This window comes from Mesocricetus auratus, unplaced genomic scaffold (genome assembly GCF_017639785.1).
Source record: "Mesocricetus auratus isolate SY011 unplaced genomic scaffold, BCM_Maur_2.0 Super-Scaffold_100013, whole genome shotgun sequence".
Lineage (NCBI taxonomy): Eukaryota > Metazoa > Chordata > Mammalia > Rodentia > Cricetidae > Mesocricetus > Mesocricetus auratus.
The window spans coordinates 28,176,151-28,195,590 of NW_024429196.1; the positions used below are offsets into that span (position 1 = coordinate 28,176,151).

The following is a 19,440-nucleotide window of genomic DNA, read 5'->3' on the forward strand; positions in this document are numbered from 1 at the left end:
CAGTGGGTCTTTAAAGCAGTAGCTGGGGGAATGTCTATAAAAATGGGGTATTAATATCTGGAAAAGAACTGGAGAGAATGGGTAAGGTTAAGAGGAAGCTCATATTTCACTGGATGAAAAAAGTCTCCAACTAGTGAGCAATGATAAAGTTTTAAATTTCTTGTAATTGTTTTAGAGGCTCTTTTGACTTCTTGCCTCTTGGAGACATGCTGTGGAGTAACATGGTCTATACTTGTCAATCTTGATTATTTTTAGTGCTAAGAACTTGGTGGGAACTTCAGGGAAAGATGTTCATGGTCCCTTTGGTCTGCTCTCTGGATTTCTGCATCATATAGGCTGAAATTAGAATAAATGATAATTTACCTTGTGCAGTACATTGATAAGACTTTGCCTATGATGTTGAGATGAGCTGTATTGACAAAGGCATGCATATTGCTTGTGGTAGCAGCGACTTTAGTCTGGGTTGAGATCTCCTCAGAAGATGAATTGAACAGATACACTTTGTAAAGTCAGTTAACTTGACAGCCCGTCCTGCAACTAAACACCAATAAATGTAAGGAATGCCTATTATGCGCTGTCATTCTGGGGAGTAAGTGTACAACTGTCAACACAAGGGGAATGGAAATCCATAGTTTCCTTGAGACTGTACAGATGAATCCAAGCATTGATTACAAACTGTAAAGGGCCAGAGCTGGGGACTGAGGGAGTGAGTGCCGTGTGTCACAGGTCAGGGAGGACCAGTGAGGAATTACTGAGTGAGGTGCCCAGAGATGGTCAGGAAACTTTGTAGTTATTTTCATGTACATGGAAGCAGGTTTTCTGAGCCTTCATGGGGTTCACTAAATTGAGACGATCTTACAGAAATAGTAAGGTTGCAAATGAAGAGAAAGATAATGGAGAGGAACCACACTACAGAGGACACTGTCCATGCCAGGTTTAGAAGTTTATACTACAGGGTTCAGGAACGGAGTGAGCCAGTCCTATTTCTGGCTGTAAAAGACTCATGCTGAACACAGCATGCCAAGTAAGAACTGTGCTGTATTGATTAAGAAATGAATACCCAAAACATATGAGGAGTTCCTTTAAGTCAGTGTACTCTGTCTGTGCATATTATATGTGTGTCCATATGTGTATGGTGGTCTAAGGTCAAAGTTGTGTGTCCTCCTCTAGTTTTGCAGAAAGGGTTTGCTAAAATGGAACTCACTGATTTGGCTAGGCTGGCTTGCCAACAAGCTCCAAGGATCCTCTACGTTAACCTTTCCAGGGGAGTACCAGTATGCTGGTTTTTGTTTGCTTGTTTGTTTTTTATGTCGGTGTTGGGTTCTGAACTTGGGTCTCCATACTTGCATGGCCAACACTTTAGCAATGGGTTATCTTTTGAAATGAAGAATCTATAAAAAAGCATACCTGAGATGTGAATAGGGAACTCCTAGTAGGGAACCTGTGTTGTCATAAGATAGTGATAACAGCCATAGTCAGTGCAATGAAAATGAAAATAAAAAACATAGTTTTATATACTTGACATTGGTGAACTTATGAAGTCTGATCCTATAAAATGCTGGCAAGGATCTGGGTGGTGGTGCATGCCTTTTAATTCCAGCACTTGGGAGGCAGAGGCAGGGAGATCTCTGTGAGTTCGAGACCAGCTTGGTCTATAAGAGCTAGTTCCAGGACAGGCTCCAAAGCCACAGAGAAACCCTGGAAAAAATGTTGACAAGGATGGCGAGGGAAGGGAGCTTGTATACTGATGATGAGAGTTTAAATTGTAAAAATGACTCAGGGGAGTAGGTTGTCAATATCCAGAAAATCCTTTGTTGTTGTGTTCATGGGAATTCTAAACAAACAGTGTTATAAGAATGAAAGTTTCAGACTTCATCCCATTCTAACAGCAGCCTTTGACACCGTTGATCTCTATTTGAAGTATCTTCTGTTGATGGCAGACTTACTAGAGGCAGGGCTGTTCAGCTGGGTCTCTGCTGTGCACACCACTAGGGGTAAATTTCACAACCTCATACATGGTGAATTCAGGATGAAGTTTCAGGAAAAGGAGGAAGTTTTAAAAAGGTCCAAAGACCAAGAGCCTACAAAGAAGAAGCCCGTGGGTCCCCATCCCATTATCCCACAAAGACACCCTTGGTCCTGTGTGTGCACTTTGTTAGGAAGATTCTTCCTTTGGTGGGTTTCCTTCTTGTGAGGTAAAGCTGGGAGTAGCCTTGATAATGTGTAGCAGTTTCGGTATAACACCAACTGGGTCAGGGGAGGAGGTCACCCCCAGTGATTATTAAATGTTTATTGTGTTCTTTAAGAATTTTTATTTATTTTTAAATGTTTACTTACTGATTTAGTATTGTGTTTAGTGGGTGGGGTGGGGTGGGGTTGGCACAGTGGAGGCCAGGGGAACTTGTGGCATCAATTCTTTTCTATGTGGAGAGAACTCTGTGCCTTCTTCGGAGTCAACTCATCACCAAGTTTGGCAGCAAATACTTCTACCTTCTGAGCCATCCTAATGGTCATTTTTTTCTGTTTTATGCCATGTATTTTTAAAACCCCAAGTCACTGCAGACTTGAACATTTAGATATAGCTCTGAAATGCTGCCCTTGTGAAGACCTACTTTTTAGAACACAGTGACTCTTGCTGTTCCCTTTGTGATCATGCACGTGTACTCATACAGCTGAGAGTCTTGAAGAGTTCATGCAAAATTTTCCCTCCAACAATCTCTATTGTGAATATGCGAAGTCGTGGTTTGAGTGTGAAATGGCCCTCACTGGCTTGTGTTTGAACTTGGTCCCCAGCCAGCGGTGGTGTTTTTGAAGGTGGTGGAGCCTTATCACTGGAAGTGGGTCCCTGATGTGGCCTTACAGTTCCATAGCCTGGCCGGCTTCTACTCCACAGATAGAGTGTGATCAGCTGCCAGCTGTGTTACATACCTGCTGCCATGTCCCTCCATGATGAGACTGTACTCTAATCATGAGCCAAAATAAACCCTTCCTTAAGTGTGTGTGTGTGTGTGTGTGTGTGTGTGTGTGTATGTGTGTGTGTGTGTTAATGGGCATTGGACCTAGGGCTTTGTGCATGTCTACTGCTGATCTATACCCTCAACCATCTTATTTTTTATTTTGAGACAGGATCTTGGGAAGTTGCTGCAGATAGCCTTGATCTCACTCTGTGAACCAGGCAGGCCTTGAACTTTCTGCTTGGCTTGCCTTAGTCTCTCAGGTAGCTGGGATTACAGGCCCATGACACCAGGCACTGATAAGAACACGTGTATCTACATACCAGATCAACCATTGTATGTGGTCTAGTCTATTTGTATATAGTGGGGGTTTCCATCCTGTGAGTCATTTGAAGGTCTATCCTGTTTGTAAAACCAGTTTTACTTGAACACAATACGAAAATATCAATGCAGCTTCTTCTTCAGAAGTCTTCATGGGAAAGATCGCTTCAGTTGTCATCTTAGTGGGAATAACTTCTTGTATTTTTCATCCAGCACTGCTGCCTCCTTTGTTTAACTGAGAGTGTTTAAAACCCCTTTCTGACATGTCAAAAGCTGCTGCCCAAGCTGTTATTGTAAAGTTCAGTTTTCTCAGGGCTGGAGATATTGCTAAGTGGTTAGAGCATGGGCTGCTTTGCCAGAAGACCCAGGTTCAATTATCAGGACCTACAGAGTGGTTCAGAACCATACACGTAGGTTCATAACTTCAGTCCCAAGAGATCTAGTAGCCTCCTCTGGCCTCCACAGGCACTAGGCACACCATGGTGCATAGACAAAAGACTTTTACACATAAAAGCCAGGCCTCCCTAGGTTTTTTGTTGCCTCACATTCTAGACTGTATATTGCAGGGACCCAAGGAAAACCTTTGTTATAAGAAAGATGAAGATAAAAAAACAATATAGTCTTCAGGAGTGAAAGAGGACCCAGGCAATAGGAGAGGAGAAAACTTCCAAATTACCCCACTAAAGGAGTTTGAAAATATCACCTATTACAAAAAATAGTACAAGGAAGAAACCACCAGAGACTAAAGGGCAATTCATTACAAACTAAAATTACAGTCCACAGAGAAGGCTTGGTGGAAAGTTACTTGAAAAAAATTATTCATGGAGATCAACTAAATATCCTGTGTTTGTTAACCTCTACAAGACAAGCCAGTGTCCAAAACCATTTCTGTGTTGCTTAGAGCCATTTAAATGAAAAGGGTCCCCCCATTGTGACTTCCGTCTGCCTCCCAGAGGGGTGGAAAGGCATGGTGTTCTCTAGTTCACTGGGTGCATAGGAAGTTTGCACAGCCATTGTGAATCAGGTGACACACTCTGCCCCTTGCTCAGCACAGGCTTCTTGCCGCATCTTGCCCTCCCCTCTGCTTGAAGGGACAGCTGCACCCCCTGCCCAGGCTCTGTAGAAGATGGTGCTCTTCAGCAACAACATGTCATTGAGCTCCTTGTTGACATTCACTTGATTAGGTTTGAAATATAGCAGTAGGGGTGCTCTTCAGGAGTCTGAGTTTAAAAGTGACAGAATCTCCTGCCTGTTACTCCTTTTTATTGCTTCCTAATCCTATGAAAGCTGCTGTGGGATTTGGGGCCATCCCTAAATGCTTTCACAAAAAGTCTGAGTTTCTGTCCTCTGGATCTCAACAGTCCCAATGAGGGTTCCTCCCCAAATAACACATCTGTGGAATATAACTTTGAGTTTTAAAAAGTTTTCTGTTTACTTACTGTAACTGAATAGAACTTGGGAAAATGTTCTGAGAAAGAGTTTTTAGAAGATTTAGAAGATTAGAAGGAGGGTGGCATCTCAGTCCATAAAGTTCTTGAGGCACAAGCATGAAGACTGGAGTTGGATCTCCAGAACCAGATGCGCTGCTAGGTGCTTGCCATCCCAATGCTGCAGAGATGAAGACAGGATCCTGGAGCCCATCATAGATGGCGAGCTCTCCACCAGTGAGAGACTGTGGCTCTCAAAAATAAGGTAGATGATGCCTAAGGTCAGCCGAAGGTTGACCTCTGGACTCACCATATAGGTACAGACAGACACATACTCACAGAGACTCACACAGGCACACACAGACATACATAGGTGCATACTCACAGAGACTCACAGACAGTGACACAATCACACACACACACACACACAGTCTCACACAGACATACATAGGTGTATACTTATAGAGACTCACACAGACATATACATAGGTGCATACTCACAGAGACACATACACAGACATACACACACCATCTCACACACAGAGAGACACACACAGTCACATATGCATACAGACAAACACACAGTCATATACAGACACAGACACACACAGTCACACATAGCACACACACACACACACAGTCACATACAGTCATACATGCAGATATATACGCAATCACTCACAGAAACACACACATCGTCACATACACATATGCATACAGACACACAGTCATAAGCAAATAATATATGAAAACATAAAATATAAAGATCTGGACTGTGTATCTCTTGTAGATTTCTAGGACTTTCTATATATTGGACATAGAGAAAATTTTGTGTAGCACAGTGTTGCCGGATATTTGATCGCACCGTGAAACCCAAGACTGTGTTAAGAAAATCAACCTTGGATCAGGGGGCAGAGCCAGCAACTAGTTGACAGGAATTAGCCATAAAGAATATGGAGGAGTCAGGAGGGCAGATAGAGAGACACAGGAAGGGGTAGGGAGGGACTGGGAGTATCGCAGTCTCTTTTGGTTTGGGACAGCTGGGAAGACACACTCTTGCTGGGTTTCTGGCCAAAAAGAAGGTAAGCTGGCTGATTCTCAGCCTCTCTGAGCTAGCAGGTTTGCACCCCTACATCTGACTACTGAGTCTTTAGTGGTAAATAGAATGATAGAGACTTAATTAGAACTACATTTGGTGGCAGCAGCAGAGACAGTGCTGGTGGGACCAGAAATCCTGCCAGGCTGCAGCCTGAGCAGCAGGGCACTGATTGTGGGGCCACGGGCTGCAGATAGTAGTTAAAATGCAGAGGCAGCCACTAAGAGCAGGGAAAAACAACAGCAAATGGCCTCTTATTGCTTTATTGGTCTTGTGATATGCTTCCAAATTTGTATTTCCAGATACAGTTGTATATTTTGTCCTAATCTTGATGTTCTGGAATAGGCAGACACTTCCTTGCCATTCATCCTGCCTGGGACTGCTTTATCTACTTGTAAAAAATTGGAGCATTGCAGATTGTAGTGGAAAGATCCCTTGATATACAGCATATGGATTTTTGGAGGCTTGTGGCTGATTGTCTTCTAGTTTTATTCTGTAAGAGTAAGAGCTCCTTAGGAACAGCCTTGTGGAGAGGAGAAAAACAGTGTAAGCGGGAGGTCTTCATGTGCAAAGCACAAGGCATGTGTCAGTTAATTTTCTGTGTCTGTACTTCTGGTCTTGTCAGCTCGCTCATGCAGGAGGGCTAATTTGATGGAAGACATCATTGATTGGGGTTTAGTTTAGTGGCCAGACACTTTTGTCCAGCAGTTTTGAGTCTCTGGATTCAAGCCCTCATTACTGTGAAAGAAATAAAAGAAAAACAAAATTATTTTAAAACCTACTACAGCATTGAAAAAATGATACTTATATTTTCACCTGATGGCAACAGAGCACATGGACATGCTTTTCCTCCTCTTATTAATATGTGTTTTTCCATAGGAGTGTACATATTTAAAATAAGAAAAATGGTATTTTAAATGGAGGGACCTAGGTGTAAAAAAGAGGTAAGAGCCTGGAATGTTGCTGTGGCACATAAGACCCTACTTTCCATCCTTGTATGTTGTGGGAGCATTGTAGGTGATTGTTTTTTCTTTTGAACTTGATCCTTCATGGGTTTGGGCAAGTGTTGCATGAGGTAAATGTGTATGATGGGTAAAGATGGGGGTGCTGCTGAACCCTAATCTGATGCTAGTTTTGTTAAGACTGTTCAATCTTTAAAGGATATTTATTTTGTTTTTAGTGTGTGTGTGTGTGTGTGTGTGAGTGTGTGTGAACACCTAGGAATGCAAATGGGCAGAAGAGGTTGTTGGATGCCCTGGAGCTGGATTTCAGTTGTTCACTGCCCAGAATGGGTGCTGGGAACACATCTCGGCCCCTCTGCAAGAGCAGCAACCCACTTTCCTGGTGCTAAGACGCCAAGCACATGCCACCATACCCGGCTTTGCCTGCTCTTCTCTTCTCTTTCATCTCTTTCCTTTTTATTAAATATAATGCTTCTGGAGGTGGAACTCAAGTTCTCCTGCTTTCATGACAAGTCCTGTGTGGAATGAACCACCCCCTTGGTCCCTATTGCCTTTCACATAATGTCTCAGATGTACTCCATTAGTTTTTACAATGCTATCTGCCTTGTTTTCCAGCCTGTGCTTTTGTACCTAGACACAGAAGCACCCGTTTTTCCTCTTTTATAATCGTTACTGCATTCAGACATTCGGAGTCTTGCAAGACTGCACTCACACAGAGGCCTCCCGTTTCTGAAATGTCTGTGCTGACTTGTTTCCAGATGTCCAAGGAACACCATTTCTGAGTGGCGTGTGTTTATGCTGCGCCCTCCCACCCCTTCTCGATTTCATGCCACCACTCTCATTACCACACACCGTTTCTTCTTACGTGAAAACTCCTCTTTTCCTCCTATTCTATAAACCTGCTACACAGTTCAGAGCCTGGCTTTGTTCTCCCACTGAGAAATGCACCGCTGATGCTCTAGCCCTCCTTAGCTGTTTTCTCTTGGAATCTTTCACACTGCTGCCATGTCGTCCTTGTTGCTTCTGACAGTTATCTAAATAGGTGTAACTCCTAAGGGCCACAGATTCCTCCCCTCTCTAAATGTCCAGGTGCATGGTAGGCATTATGTCCATACTTGATAACACATATGAGACTGCAATTTTATTATTCTTTACTTAATCATAAGCCATAAAATTCAGAAAAATAATGAAGTAAACTGGACATACAGAGAGCTGCAGTGACTTGCGAGCGTTTGATACTCCACTGATGTGTTGAAGTGTTTGTTTTTTCTCCCTTGTTTTGCTAGCAATCAAGGAGAAGTACACAGACTGGACAGAATTCCTCATACGTGACTTGACTGGTTCTCGGACAGCGCCTGCAAACCTTCTGGAAGGTGTATGTATTGCTATTATTCATCTATTATAGCTCTGAAGCACTCTGGTCCTGTGATCTCAAACCTAGTGACACCTTTGCATATATCCTTCTGCGGATACATGTGGACACAGATGTATTTATTATTTTTATGCTCACAGCCTAACTTCCGGTTTCTTACTGAATTATAAAGGTGATGGATTTGGGTGGTATTGGCTGATGTTTTTCTGTTTTATAATCAATAAATGGGAAATTTTCTCTGCTCGAGTGCATTTTACAATTATGTATCAGGATGTCTTCCCATTACCCTTAAGCCTTATGGTTTAGGATAACTTTTTGACAGGCGATGACTAAGCATATTTATGTGCTTACTGTAGTCTCCTGGAGTCCATTAATAAGTAGCAACACCAGTTGTTCATCTTGGGTGCATAATAACTCCATGATCTCACACATATGTGTTACCTAAGACTATTGATTAGCTTTCTCCATAAAACAAGAGGAGACAAGACTAACTGTATTGGAATGTAGCTGACGTAGTTTTTAGGTATAGAAGCAGAGTAATTTAACCTTGAGTTTTGATGATGTATCTGAAAATGCTATAATGAAATCTTAGTAATTCTTATATGTACTTGTACAGGAAGACAAAGCAGTGTGTCACATGTAATTATTAAGTTACCAACTCTGTCTCATGGGTACCTCAGAAAGGGGAGCCCTAAGTGAATGGCTGGGAATAAGATGTGGATTTTCATTATCATTACTATTATTGTTGTGTTGCTGTTGTTATTATTATTTTTAACCGTAATTCTCTTCTATGGCAATGGTATTAATATGTAAGACAACCACTATGTAATATAGTGCTTATAAGTAACTTGTGATGATTTCACCTGATATATTTATCTTAATGGGTTGAAAGACTGCAATGATGATTACTCGTCATTTCAGAGGGACAAGTTGCCTCACCTTGTTAATTGTTAAACATATTTGCCTATGAGGTTAGTTAAACGGACACTCTTCATACGCTAAGCAGGTTCCTCAGAAAGGGCAGTACTTAAATTTTCCCAAAGCAATAACCAGATTAAGTAGTACTTACTTTCTTCATATGCCAAGAAAGTTCCTCAAAAGGGGCAGTACCTGGAAGTTTTCCAAACCAATGTCCAGGTTAAGTAATAGAGTAACTTCACATAATATAGCCAAATGTTAAAAAAAATCTGATCCTATAATCCCTGTTCTGGGGAAGCAGAGGGAGGCAGGTCCTGGCTTCACTGGCCAGCCCCCCTACTTAGTTAGAGTTCCAGGCTAGAGAGAGACCCTGTCTCTCTCAAAATGGTTGATAATGACTGAGAAACAGCCCTTGCGGTTGTCCTCTGGCCTCCACACATGTGTAGGCATCTACATGCCCCACCCCTCACATAACGAGAAGCTGAATGTAAGTGAACGCACACATATGTTAGACAGCTGCACATCTGTACACATCTGTATTTACTCACTCAATCTGTGTATGACAGTGTTTAGGCTGTTAATAGATGGCACTATAAGGTGAAATTCTCTTAAGGAGTCAAGGTATAAATTCATATAACTATATTAGATACGTCTGTCAATTTGAAAATAGACATTTTGTTAACAGATGTTTTAGCTCTGGGTGCATCTGAGTATAATTCTACTTAAAATGTACTAATTTCTAACAAATGTAATTTTATTTGCGAAGGATAACTTGTTTGATAAAATACTAGCATAAACTGTTATTTTCTATTTACATGTGATTTTTTTGTTGTTGGGAAATGATGTGGATGTGTGTGAGGGAGGAAAGGGAAGTGGGTTGTGTGTGGGTGATGTCTGAACAGAGGATTGGGGAGGGGGTGACGCCAGACTGTTTGGCAATAGCTTGGAAGATGGTGTGAGAAAAATATTATCTTCTGCTGTCATCTGTTTCCATGAGAACCTTAAAATCAAGTTTAAAATACGGAGTTTTGCTTCTGTTTAAACAGCCTCTGCGAGGGAAAGGCCCTATAGACCTCATTACAGTTGATTCCTTAATAGAGCTTCAGGACTCTCAGAACCCCTTTCAGTACTGGATAGTTAGTGTGATTGAAAATGTCGGAGGAAGATTACGCCTTCGCTATGTGGGATTGGAGGACACTGAATCCTATGACCAGTGGTTGTTTTACTTGGATTACAGACTTCGACCAGTTGGTTGGTGTCAAGAGAATAAGTACAGAATGGATCCACCTTCAGGTAAGAGCTGACATTGTTCCTCTGTGATGTACTTGAGATGCCAAACTCCTGTGGGTGTGTCTCGGAGCACATCCCCTGCTGTGTCTTCTACATGCCAGGATGTGCGTTTTAAGCATTTTAACCTCAGAATCTTTTGTACAGAGACTAAAATCCAAGGTGCTGATTAGAAACCATCTCAAAGGAGAACATGGTGCTGTAGCCTCAGGAAGTGCTGTCACTGGCTCAGAAACGAAAGGGGTGATTCGAGCATGGTCTCCCTATTTTTTAGGGGTTGTAGTCTTGGAAGCATACTCCACAATCTCTGTTTGCTTGCACATCTTTCTGATTACCTGTTTTCTATTCATCCACTCACCCATTTTTCTGCCCACATTCATCTGTGCATCTACATTCCTGCCTGCCCACGTATGTGACTAGACATCCATTTAAGCAATCTGTCATCATCTGTATATCATCCATTCCTCTCCCCCTCCTTCCTTTTTTCTTCCTATCCGTCAGTCTGTTTATACCCATTCATCTATCCACATTCATCCTGTTCCCACCCTCCTACTTACTCCTTATGCAGCCTTACATTCATTTATGCATTGACATCGGCCAATCGGTTGCTCTTTCTACCCGTCATACCCATTCATTTGTCCAGATCCATCCATACTGCCTTCATCCATCACCCGACCTTTTCGTTCACTCAGCTGTGCAACCGTACCCTACCCATCCATGTCTGTCATCCACCAACCCATCCATCATCCATCCACCTATCTATCATTTACCTATATCATTTACCTATTTATTTTCTGTATGTTTACCCATACAAATTCCATAACACCTGCTTCTGATTATGAATTCATTTTGACAAGGAAACAGCAATGAAAGGATTAATATGCTTACCCTTTTCCCCTATCAAGTTACCAGGTAGTTTCAAGTGGACGGGCAAATGGCTTTGTATAAGCTTAATTGGATAGAACAGTGCATTCTTCCCTCTGACAGATCTGTCAAAAATCTCATCTTTACAGAATAACCATCCTTAAATATTTGTTATATTCTAGGTGATTCTACATCTGTTGTGTTGTTTGATTCCAAAAATGTGGTGCATGTTTGGTGTGACTCTCTTTCAATAGCCAATGGCAGGACTATGATTAAGATTAAGCTGCTTCTCCATGATGGTCTGGAGCTTGTAGTTGGAGTTCCCAGGTCCTAGGTCCAGTGCATCTCATTGCCTCTGCTGACGTATGCTACTTTTGATGAAAAACCTAGGGACAGAAATGTCATATTGTTAATACACTTACACATGCCAAGGAAGAAATATGTCTTTCTGATAGAATTTTATTCTGTGGTCAGCTTTACAGGTATATTTAGAACAACTAATTAGTCGATGGCTTCATTAAAATTGCTCTTGTGTTGGTTGCCAGTGTGAGTCTTGTGCATACGAAAGTGAGAAGTTATATTTACCTTATCTGTCACTCAAGGGCTTTGATTGTGGAACATTTCCTGGTTCTGGATCCCGGGTATTTGCATCTGTGTTAAATCTGACAGGCGGATAGACGTGTAACCTGGTATTTTATAATAGCTGTATTGTTGTTGTCGACATTTTGAAAAGCAGCCAAGAAATCCTTTTTATACCTTAAGCATTTTGGGCAATAACAAACAAAGGTCTTGTCCATGCTGTGAGAAAAGATTGAGCTCAACTTTGCCTGGGGATTCATAACCTGGCAGGAAAAATTTACTTGTGGGGAAAGGTGGCTTTGTAAATCTCAGCCCAGTGCCTAATTGCTTTATAAATTCTAGAAGGAACTTATCCTTGCCAGTGCAAGGATTTATAGTAAAGCAAAGAGTTTCCAGTCACTTCTTATGTTCTTTGTTCTGTCTTTTTCCTATGATGAAATCCTGGGACTAAAACTCAAAAGGTGGAGTGGAAAATCTCCCTTTAGGAAACATTTGCTTGTGAGTCTTCTCACCTTTGATAATTCTCTATCTCAATAATGCATGAATAAATTGTGCTTATCTGTCTTAGAATTTTCTGGACATAATGTTGATTTCACAGAAGAGCTCATGAATTCATCTAAAGACTGCACAAGTGATTTGTCCAGAGATTATTTCTCCAACATTTAAGGTGTTGGCATGATGGTTGTATATGGGGGCGAGAAAGTAAAAGGCAAATCGCCACTCAAATACAGTAGTTACAAAATGAAAACTGGATTCTGTTGCCTCACTCAGTGAAACAATACCCCTGAGAAAAGAGGCAATTATTACTCCGATTTTGCACGTGGGAACAGAACCTGATATGTTAGATTTGTGTATAAATTAATTTCAAATCCAGGGGTACTTTGTGCCACTTAAATGGTAGCACTATTTCCTGAACTGAAATGGCATTGTGAATAAAATTTCAGACAGTATAGAAAATATTAAGCAGATTCTCTTTTCCCAAGACACCAATAAACCCATATAAAATTACCAGCATCAAAAACTGAAGGAGAGGAGAGAATCTGCAGATGTGGCATTGGGGGAAATACAGTAGACCGCATGTGTGCATTGAGAAGGCTGTGGAAGCTGATTCTGCCGGCGAGATTCCCTTTGCCATGCCTTTTCTCCAATGTCATCACCATGTTGTTAATAATCTTCAGTCTTCACTTAGTGTTACCTCCTCCTTTTACTTTTTAAAAGACACTTTCTTCCTGGGCTGTCCAGTGTGAGCACAGAGAATAGAAATAGGTAATAGGAAATGGCTGGGCCATTCTTTGTCGGAAACTCTAGGAAAGGTACTGCATGTTATGCTATGCACTTCTGAGGATCTAGCTTTGTGGTGCTTTCTGTGTCTGACCTGAACTCTGGTGCTTGAGAGCAGAGAGAGAGAGAGCAAAGGAAAGCACCCCACCCTGCAGTGTAGGAGCAGTTATGCAATTATGCTTACTGTGTAAGATGTATCAAATGGTTGACATGTGATTTAAACCATGGTCAGAATATTGTGGCCAGCCTTTGGTTTTCCAAGAAGGTTGTCAAGTCAGGGCTAGGTTGAGAAGCGCACTTGCTTCCTTGGCTACCAATGCTAAGACGATATGATAGATGTTTTGATATTAACAGAAGCCAAGGAAACAAATTATATCTTTAAAACTTTTAGATAGATACTGGAATCAGGAAATTTCATAGTAGAACTGAAATGCTTCTTGCCTAAACCGTTTCTGTTTTCAAAAGAGCTGGTGTGTTTGAAATTATTTTCTTATATTGCCCAAACAAGACACTGGAGTCTGGTTTACTTAATAGTGAACATTTATTTTATCACAGTTCTGAAGTCTGGACAGCTGAAACAAGAGTGCCAGCTTGTCTAGAGAGCTGGTGAGGACTCCCTGGTTGTCCTGCTGGCTATTCAAGGAGTTCATTAGAATACATTAATTCTATTAAACAGCCATCCCACCAGACCCCTCTTAGTCCTCATCACCTTCTAAAGCCTTCTCTCCAGATGTCGCACTGGAGAGTCAAGGTTCTGCATAGCAAATCGGAAGGACACAGATTCAATTCATAACATTTTCCAATCTCTCCTGTCTCTTAGCAAGCATTGCTGAATCTTTCCTCACTGATATGGCCCTGGTAAAGGAGGAGGGAACGGATTCATGGTGGGACTAAACACCTGAGAAGGGGGCATTCCACAAGGTCTCCCTTTACTTACGGCTATTTATTTCTTTGCCTATTTTTGGTGATGTGGTTGCTTTCTGCAACACTTTCTACCAGAACATTCCAAACTTTCGCATGAAAGGAGATCTCCTCACTTTCCTCTAGACTCCTGGTGACAGATGGGTGAGAGCCATCTTTTTAATTGTTTATGACTTCCCATGACCAGTAAATGGAGTCTGATGAACACTGTTAAATTCCCTGCAGTGCAGGTCATTTTGAGAACAAGTTTTATGTCCTTTTAATAGACCTGTTTATTGTTCATAAATTCAGTGGTGTACCCAGGGTGGGTCTGTCTGCTGAAACACACACAGGGGACATTGTTCTCTGTGCATTGTGTCTTGGAGGTGTTTCGTCTTCACAGGTGGTAGAGATCGCTGACCAAACTGAGTTTTACCTTTGCAGAAAAGAGACTGCCTTGCCATGGTGTTAGATCTAACCCGCATTAGTTCCCTTTCTAATTGCTGTGACAATATACCTGACAAAATCAACTGATTTTATGTTAACTGAGTTTATGTTAACTCACAGTTTGAGTGCATGGTATCCATGGAAGAAAGCCACTACTAAGGAAAATCATGTATTTTTGTTCCTACATAAAAATGTCAGATTAGGGAGAAAATCCTGCTAGAAGTATAAAGTTCTATACGAAATGCTAGGAAAAATATTGGAAGAATAGAAGATACTATGTACAAAGTCACCCTCTGTGTAAAGACAGCAGACAGTACATTGATAACTTGTCTAAGTTTGGTACGGTCTCTTACCAACTATAATTATACCCCCTCAAATACTTAGCAAACTACTAAAACAGGGGGCTTCGAGCTCAAAGTGAGTTTAGAAGCTGTAGGGATTCAAATATATAGCTTCGTGCTAAAAAGCAGACATGCAAGAAATTAAAAATATAGCCCAAAGGTTTAATGTTGCCTTTTAAGTGTGCTTAAATTCATATTCATATCCCAACAGTCTGTCTTCGGCAGTGAGGGTTGATATAGGGACGATATAAACACATCTACTTCCAATGAGAGCTTCCACAAATCCTATTTTGATAAGGTCTTAAATCTGTTGTGATCAGGCCATAAAATTCCCCTACAGTTTCAGCAATACATGAAAACAGTGCTCAACAGTTTTTTTCCTTTTAATTTTGTATGCAGACTGTATAACCTCTGTGTGTAAATCTTCCCCCTTCTCCAATGCCTGGGGGAAAAATATGGGCGACATGCGGTATGTGAGGAACGTTTCAAGTATAAATATAAAACTTGGTTTGTAAATTTTAACTTGCCTTTTAATAATTTTTCTGACTTATAGGGGTGTGTGTGTGTGTGTGTGTGTGAACTTAGAGATTTAATGGGAAAGTGTGATAATTGCTGTAGGTGCCAGACCAGAGCTGTTCAGAGGTCAGAAATTTACCAAAGAGTGAGTTCTTCATCAGTGGGAGGATGTCTTAGGTGATACGTAGAATCGTGGCTATAGATGACAGAAGGTCTTGCTAATGTGATTTATGCCATTAAATTACAGAGACCAACAGAACACATACAAATGTTTCCCAAGGAAGAGCCCTGCCAAGTATTCTCCATTTCTGATAGCAGAATTGCAAGCTGCTCTTTAATTTCAGAGAATCCCTTTATCAGGTGGCTGCTTATGGGGAAGTGTGAGCACGAGCACTCACCAAGTGCTGTGGTACCTTAGAAGCAGAGGAAGATAACATTTAAAGAACCCACTATCAGAATCGCAGTCCTTAAACTCTCCGTGGTTTGCTGTTGATACAGAACTCTATCCTCTGAAGATGACTTCTGAATGGAAATGTGCTCTGGAAAAAGCCCTAATTGTTGCTGCTGAGTCTCCTCTTCCAATGGAAGTATTTAAGGTGAGTTGTGAATGTCATCAGTCTCTCTCTCTCCTTTCCTTATTTATTCCCCTTCCCTCACCATTCCTTTTCTCAGATACAAACTAAACTGTTGGAGGACCGTGGAAATGGCTTAGTGGGTAATGTTCTTGCCGTGCAAGTATGAGGTTCTATCCCCAGCACCCATGTAAAGATGGACACTGTAATGTGTATCTGTAAACTGGATTCACTGATGACCACCTGTAATCCCAGTGCTCCTAAGGTGTTAATGCACAGCTGTAAATGGATGTGCTAATGCACATGTACAATCCCAGAACTCCTACAGTGTCAATGCACTCTTGTGATCCCAATGCTCCCATGGTGTTATTGTACACCTGTAATGCCATCCCTAATACGGTGTTGATGCACATCTGTAAATGGATGTATTCACGCACACATGTAATTCCAGTGCTCCTATGGTGTTAATGCACATGTGTAATAGCAGTGCTCCTATGGTGTTGATGCATATGTGTAATCCCAGCACTCCTGTGGTGGGATGGGAGGCAGAGACAGGATGAGCTAGCTGGCCTGGAATATGGTGCTGTAAGAAACATTGTGTTGACTGACACCTTCTTGTTTTCATAGGTGTACTGTGCCATGCATGCACCTTCATGCACATACATGAACATACATGTATGCACATGTCATACATACACATATGTTATGCACACAAACATCACACAAACCAATTTGAAAAAGAAAAGGAAAACTACTGTACAGCAAATCTGGTCCCATGGTGAGGAAACTGCCTGCTTTGCCCATTTCCATTTTAAACTCTGAAAATTGTGTCTGCTCCCATTGTTGCTTTAAAAATGACTTTTCATAAATATTTGTGTCATAGGATGGTGATTAAAATATTCTTGTTTCTTCTTCTCTGTGATGAAAATCTGTTTAATCCTCCTGCATTTCTTACTGAAGTGACAAAGGACATTACATCAAGTCTAACTCTACTGCTTTTTTTAAGGGAGTAAAAATGAGGGGCTGTAGAGACAACTCGGTGGGTCAAGTGCTTGCCTCACTAGCGGGAGGACCTGAGTGTGAGTCCCTTAGGACCCATGTAAAAAGGGGGACATGGTGGCACACACTTGGTTTTTTAAAAATTTTTATTTTTTCTATTTTTTATTTAAATTAGAAACAAGATTGTTTTACATGTCAATCCCAGTTCCCTATCCCTCCCCTCCTCCCCTGTCCCCCACTAACTCCCTATCCCATCCCCTTTTTGCTCCCCAGGGAGGGCGAGCATGGGGGATCCCCTTCCATGGGGGATCTTCACAGTCTGTTATATCATTTGGAGCAGGGCCTAAGACCCTCTCACATGGTGGCACACACTTGTAATCTTAGCACTTGGGTGGTAGAGAGAAGTAGATGGGGGAACTGTGTGGAGGGAAGGGGGGAGGGAGGAAGGGAGGGAGGGTGACCAGGACAAGGGAGGGGGAGAATTGCTTTTTTTTTCTTACACTCAGTTTTCTCAGTAGTTGATGAGACTCTGTCTGGAGTGTCTGCTACATACCATGCTTTTGCTAGGTCCTCTCCTACAGCAGTGAATGAAGTAGGAAACATAATTCAGCTGCAGTGGATTGTCAAGCTCTTACCTTTTAAAATCACATTGACACCCTAGGAATTGTGGTTTTAGTCTGAGAGGCTTGGGAGACAGTGTTGGTCTTCCAGGGTGGTCTCATGATTGTCTCCCGAGTTCTTGCTGTCCACACTAACTGTGTGAGCTCTCGCTTTCCTTTTGGAGGTAGCTGCAGTTCTCACTTCTGAGTCTTTTAAGGAGTCTGCACTATTAATGGGGTTAGTGCTGGGCCTTTGTGCTGAAGATACCCGTTTTGATTTTGCTGAATTGGTTAAATTACATTCTTGTCATCAGCTCTTTTGCCCTTCCATACCTCTGTGGCTGCATAGTGAGCTCCTATGCAGACAGAACAAGCCAACCCGCTACCCCTCACCTCTGCTGCAGTTATGCTTATTGTTTAGGACAAATGTAAGTGGGTGTTTTGTTTGACACCTTAGTCTGAACTTTTTTTCAGAACCCCTCATTACTGGGGTTTTAGTGCTGAACATTGGTGCCTCATTTTTCCAAGACCTGTCAAATCTAGTATGCTGCTGCTTCTCCTTGGAGTGTTGTGAGGGGATAGGGTACCTCCACCTGGGTATTTTTTTTGTTTGTTTGTTTTTTAATGTTCTTCTAGTTCCCTTCATACCTGAATTTTTTCCTGTAAATTGTTACTCTCCTCCAAATCTCAAATATAAATTATCTGAAGAATTCTGGACCTGGGCTCCTGGTCTCACTACCCAGCCTTGATGAGGCTCCGTGATCAGCTCCTGTGGCATCCTGTGTGCCACAGAAATGTTTAGTCATTTGTATACTTCTGTGCATAACACCCACAAAGTTTTGCCAAACTTGAAGTTCCAGGAAATAAAGGGCTATATGTTTTGTGAATGGCTGGAAACAAAATCCCTGGCATGTAATAACTATTTTTCAAATAAACAGATTCTTGAATGGACCACATGCATTGAACTCACCAAAATTTGAGTTAATATACTTATGGATGAATTGAACATATGACTGTACTTAGTACTGTGAATCCTAAGACTTGAAAGGCAGAAACATTAATAGTCTCAATCTGTTTTTAATTAAAAAGGAGCAGCCATTCTTTGCAAAAGACCATTATGTCTTGTTGCCCTGATTCCAAGACTTAACTTAAGTTGGTCTGCTTTTTCTAAAATACAATTGTCTTCTTTCCTCACCTTAAATCCATCCTATGAGAATTCAGACCATTCTCTTGATATATTGCTATCTCAGAATTACCCTCTTCCTCAATGTTTTGCTATGACTAAGCACAACTTTAAGAGTAGGTACTGAGTACCACTGTGGGACTTAGCACAAAGACAGGGTCCATGTGGTAGGGACTTCATAAATAAAAGTTGGCTGTACTCAGTATTTGTGTTGTTAAAGTAGTTGATGGAAGAGACAAGAACCAGATAGTTTTATTTGGATGAATCCTTAATTAATTTTGTGTCTAAGAAGTTTGTTCCCTAAACCTACTGTAGTAAATTGCCATGGACTGAGCAACTTATAGACAATAGTGAGCTTACTTTCTCACACTTTTCCAGGTTATAATTTAAATCAAGCCAAGAACAGGTTTGGAATCCACCTGAAGAGAAATGTGTTTGGCAATCTGTATAACTTTTGGGTCCACCTGTCAAATCTGAAATCCTTTGGTTTGTAGTGGCATCAGTCCAGTTTTCCATCTTATCTTCCCATGTTCATGACTTCATAGTCTGTGTGTCTGTCCACATTTCCCGGTACTAATAATGAACTTATGCTTACCCAGAACAACTCATTATGAATACATTTGCAAAGACCTTGCTTCCAAAGGAGGTGTCTTATTCATGGGCTCCCGCAGTTGTAACCCTGAAGGGGATGCTCTTTTCTACCCAATACCACCACATTTCACATACAGTCAGTAATTTGTAAACAAAATTCTCTGCTGCGTTCCTCAAATGAATGTATGCATTGCTAATCATGCTCAGAGAAATTGCAGGAATGTGTGTGAT

At 41.4% G+C, this 19,440-nt stretch overlaps 1 protein-coding gene across 4 annotated transcripts in view; it reads left to right on the forward strand.

Moving 5' to 3' along the window:
- Sfmbt2 (Scm like with four mbt domains 2) overlaps positions 1-19,440 on the forward strand; it is a 185,475-nt gene that overhangs the window by 67,026 nt on the left and 99,009 nt on the right. For 3 of the 4 annotated variants that reach the window (XM_005071721.4, XM_013114693.3, XM_013114692.3), the window contains exons 5-7: positions 8,047-8,135; positions 10,097-10,343; positions 15,764-15,861. In XM_005071721.4, coding sequence (XP_005071778.1) covers positions 8,047-8,135; positions 10,097-10,343; positions 15,764-15,861 — 434 coding nt within the window. Of the gene's footprint in view, positions 1-8,045; positions 8,136-10,096; positions 10,344-15,763; positions 15,862-19,440 lie in introns of those variants that run through there. The other variant, XM_040755535.1, reaches the window with a different exon arrangement.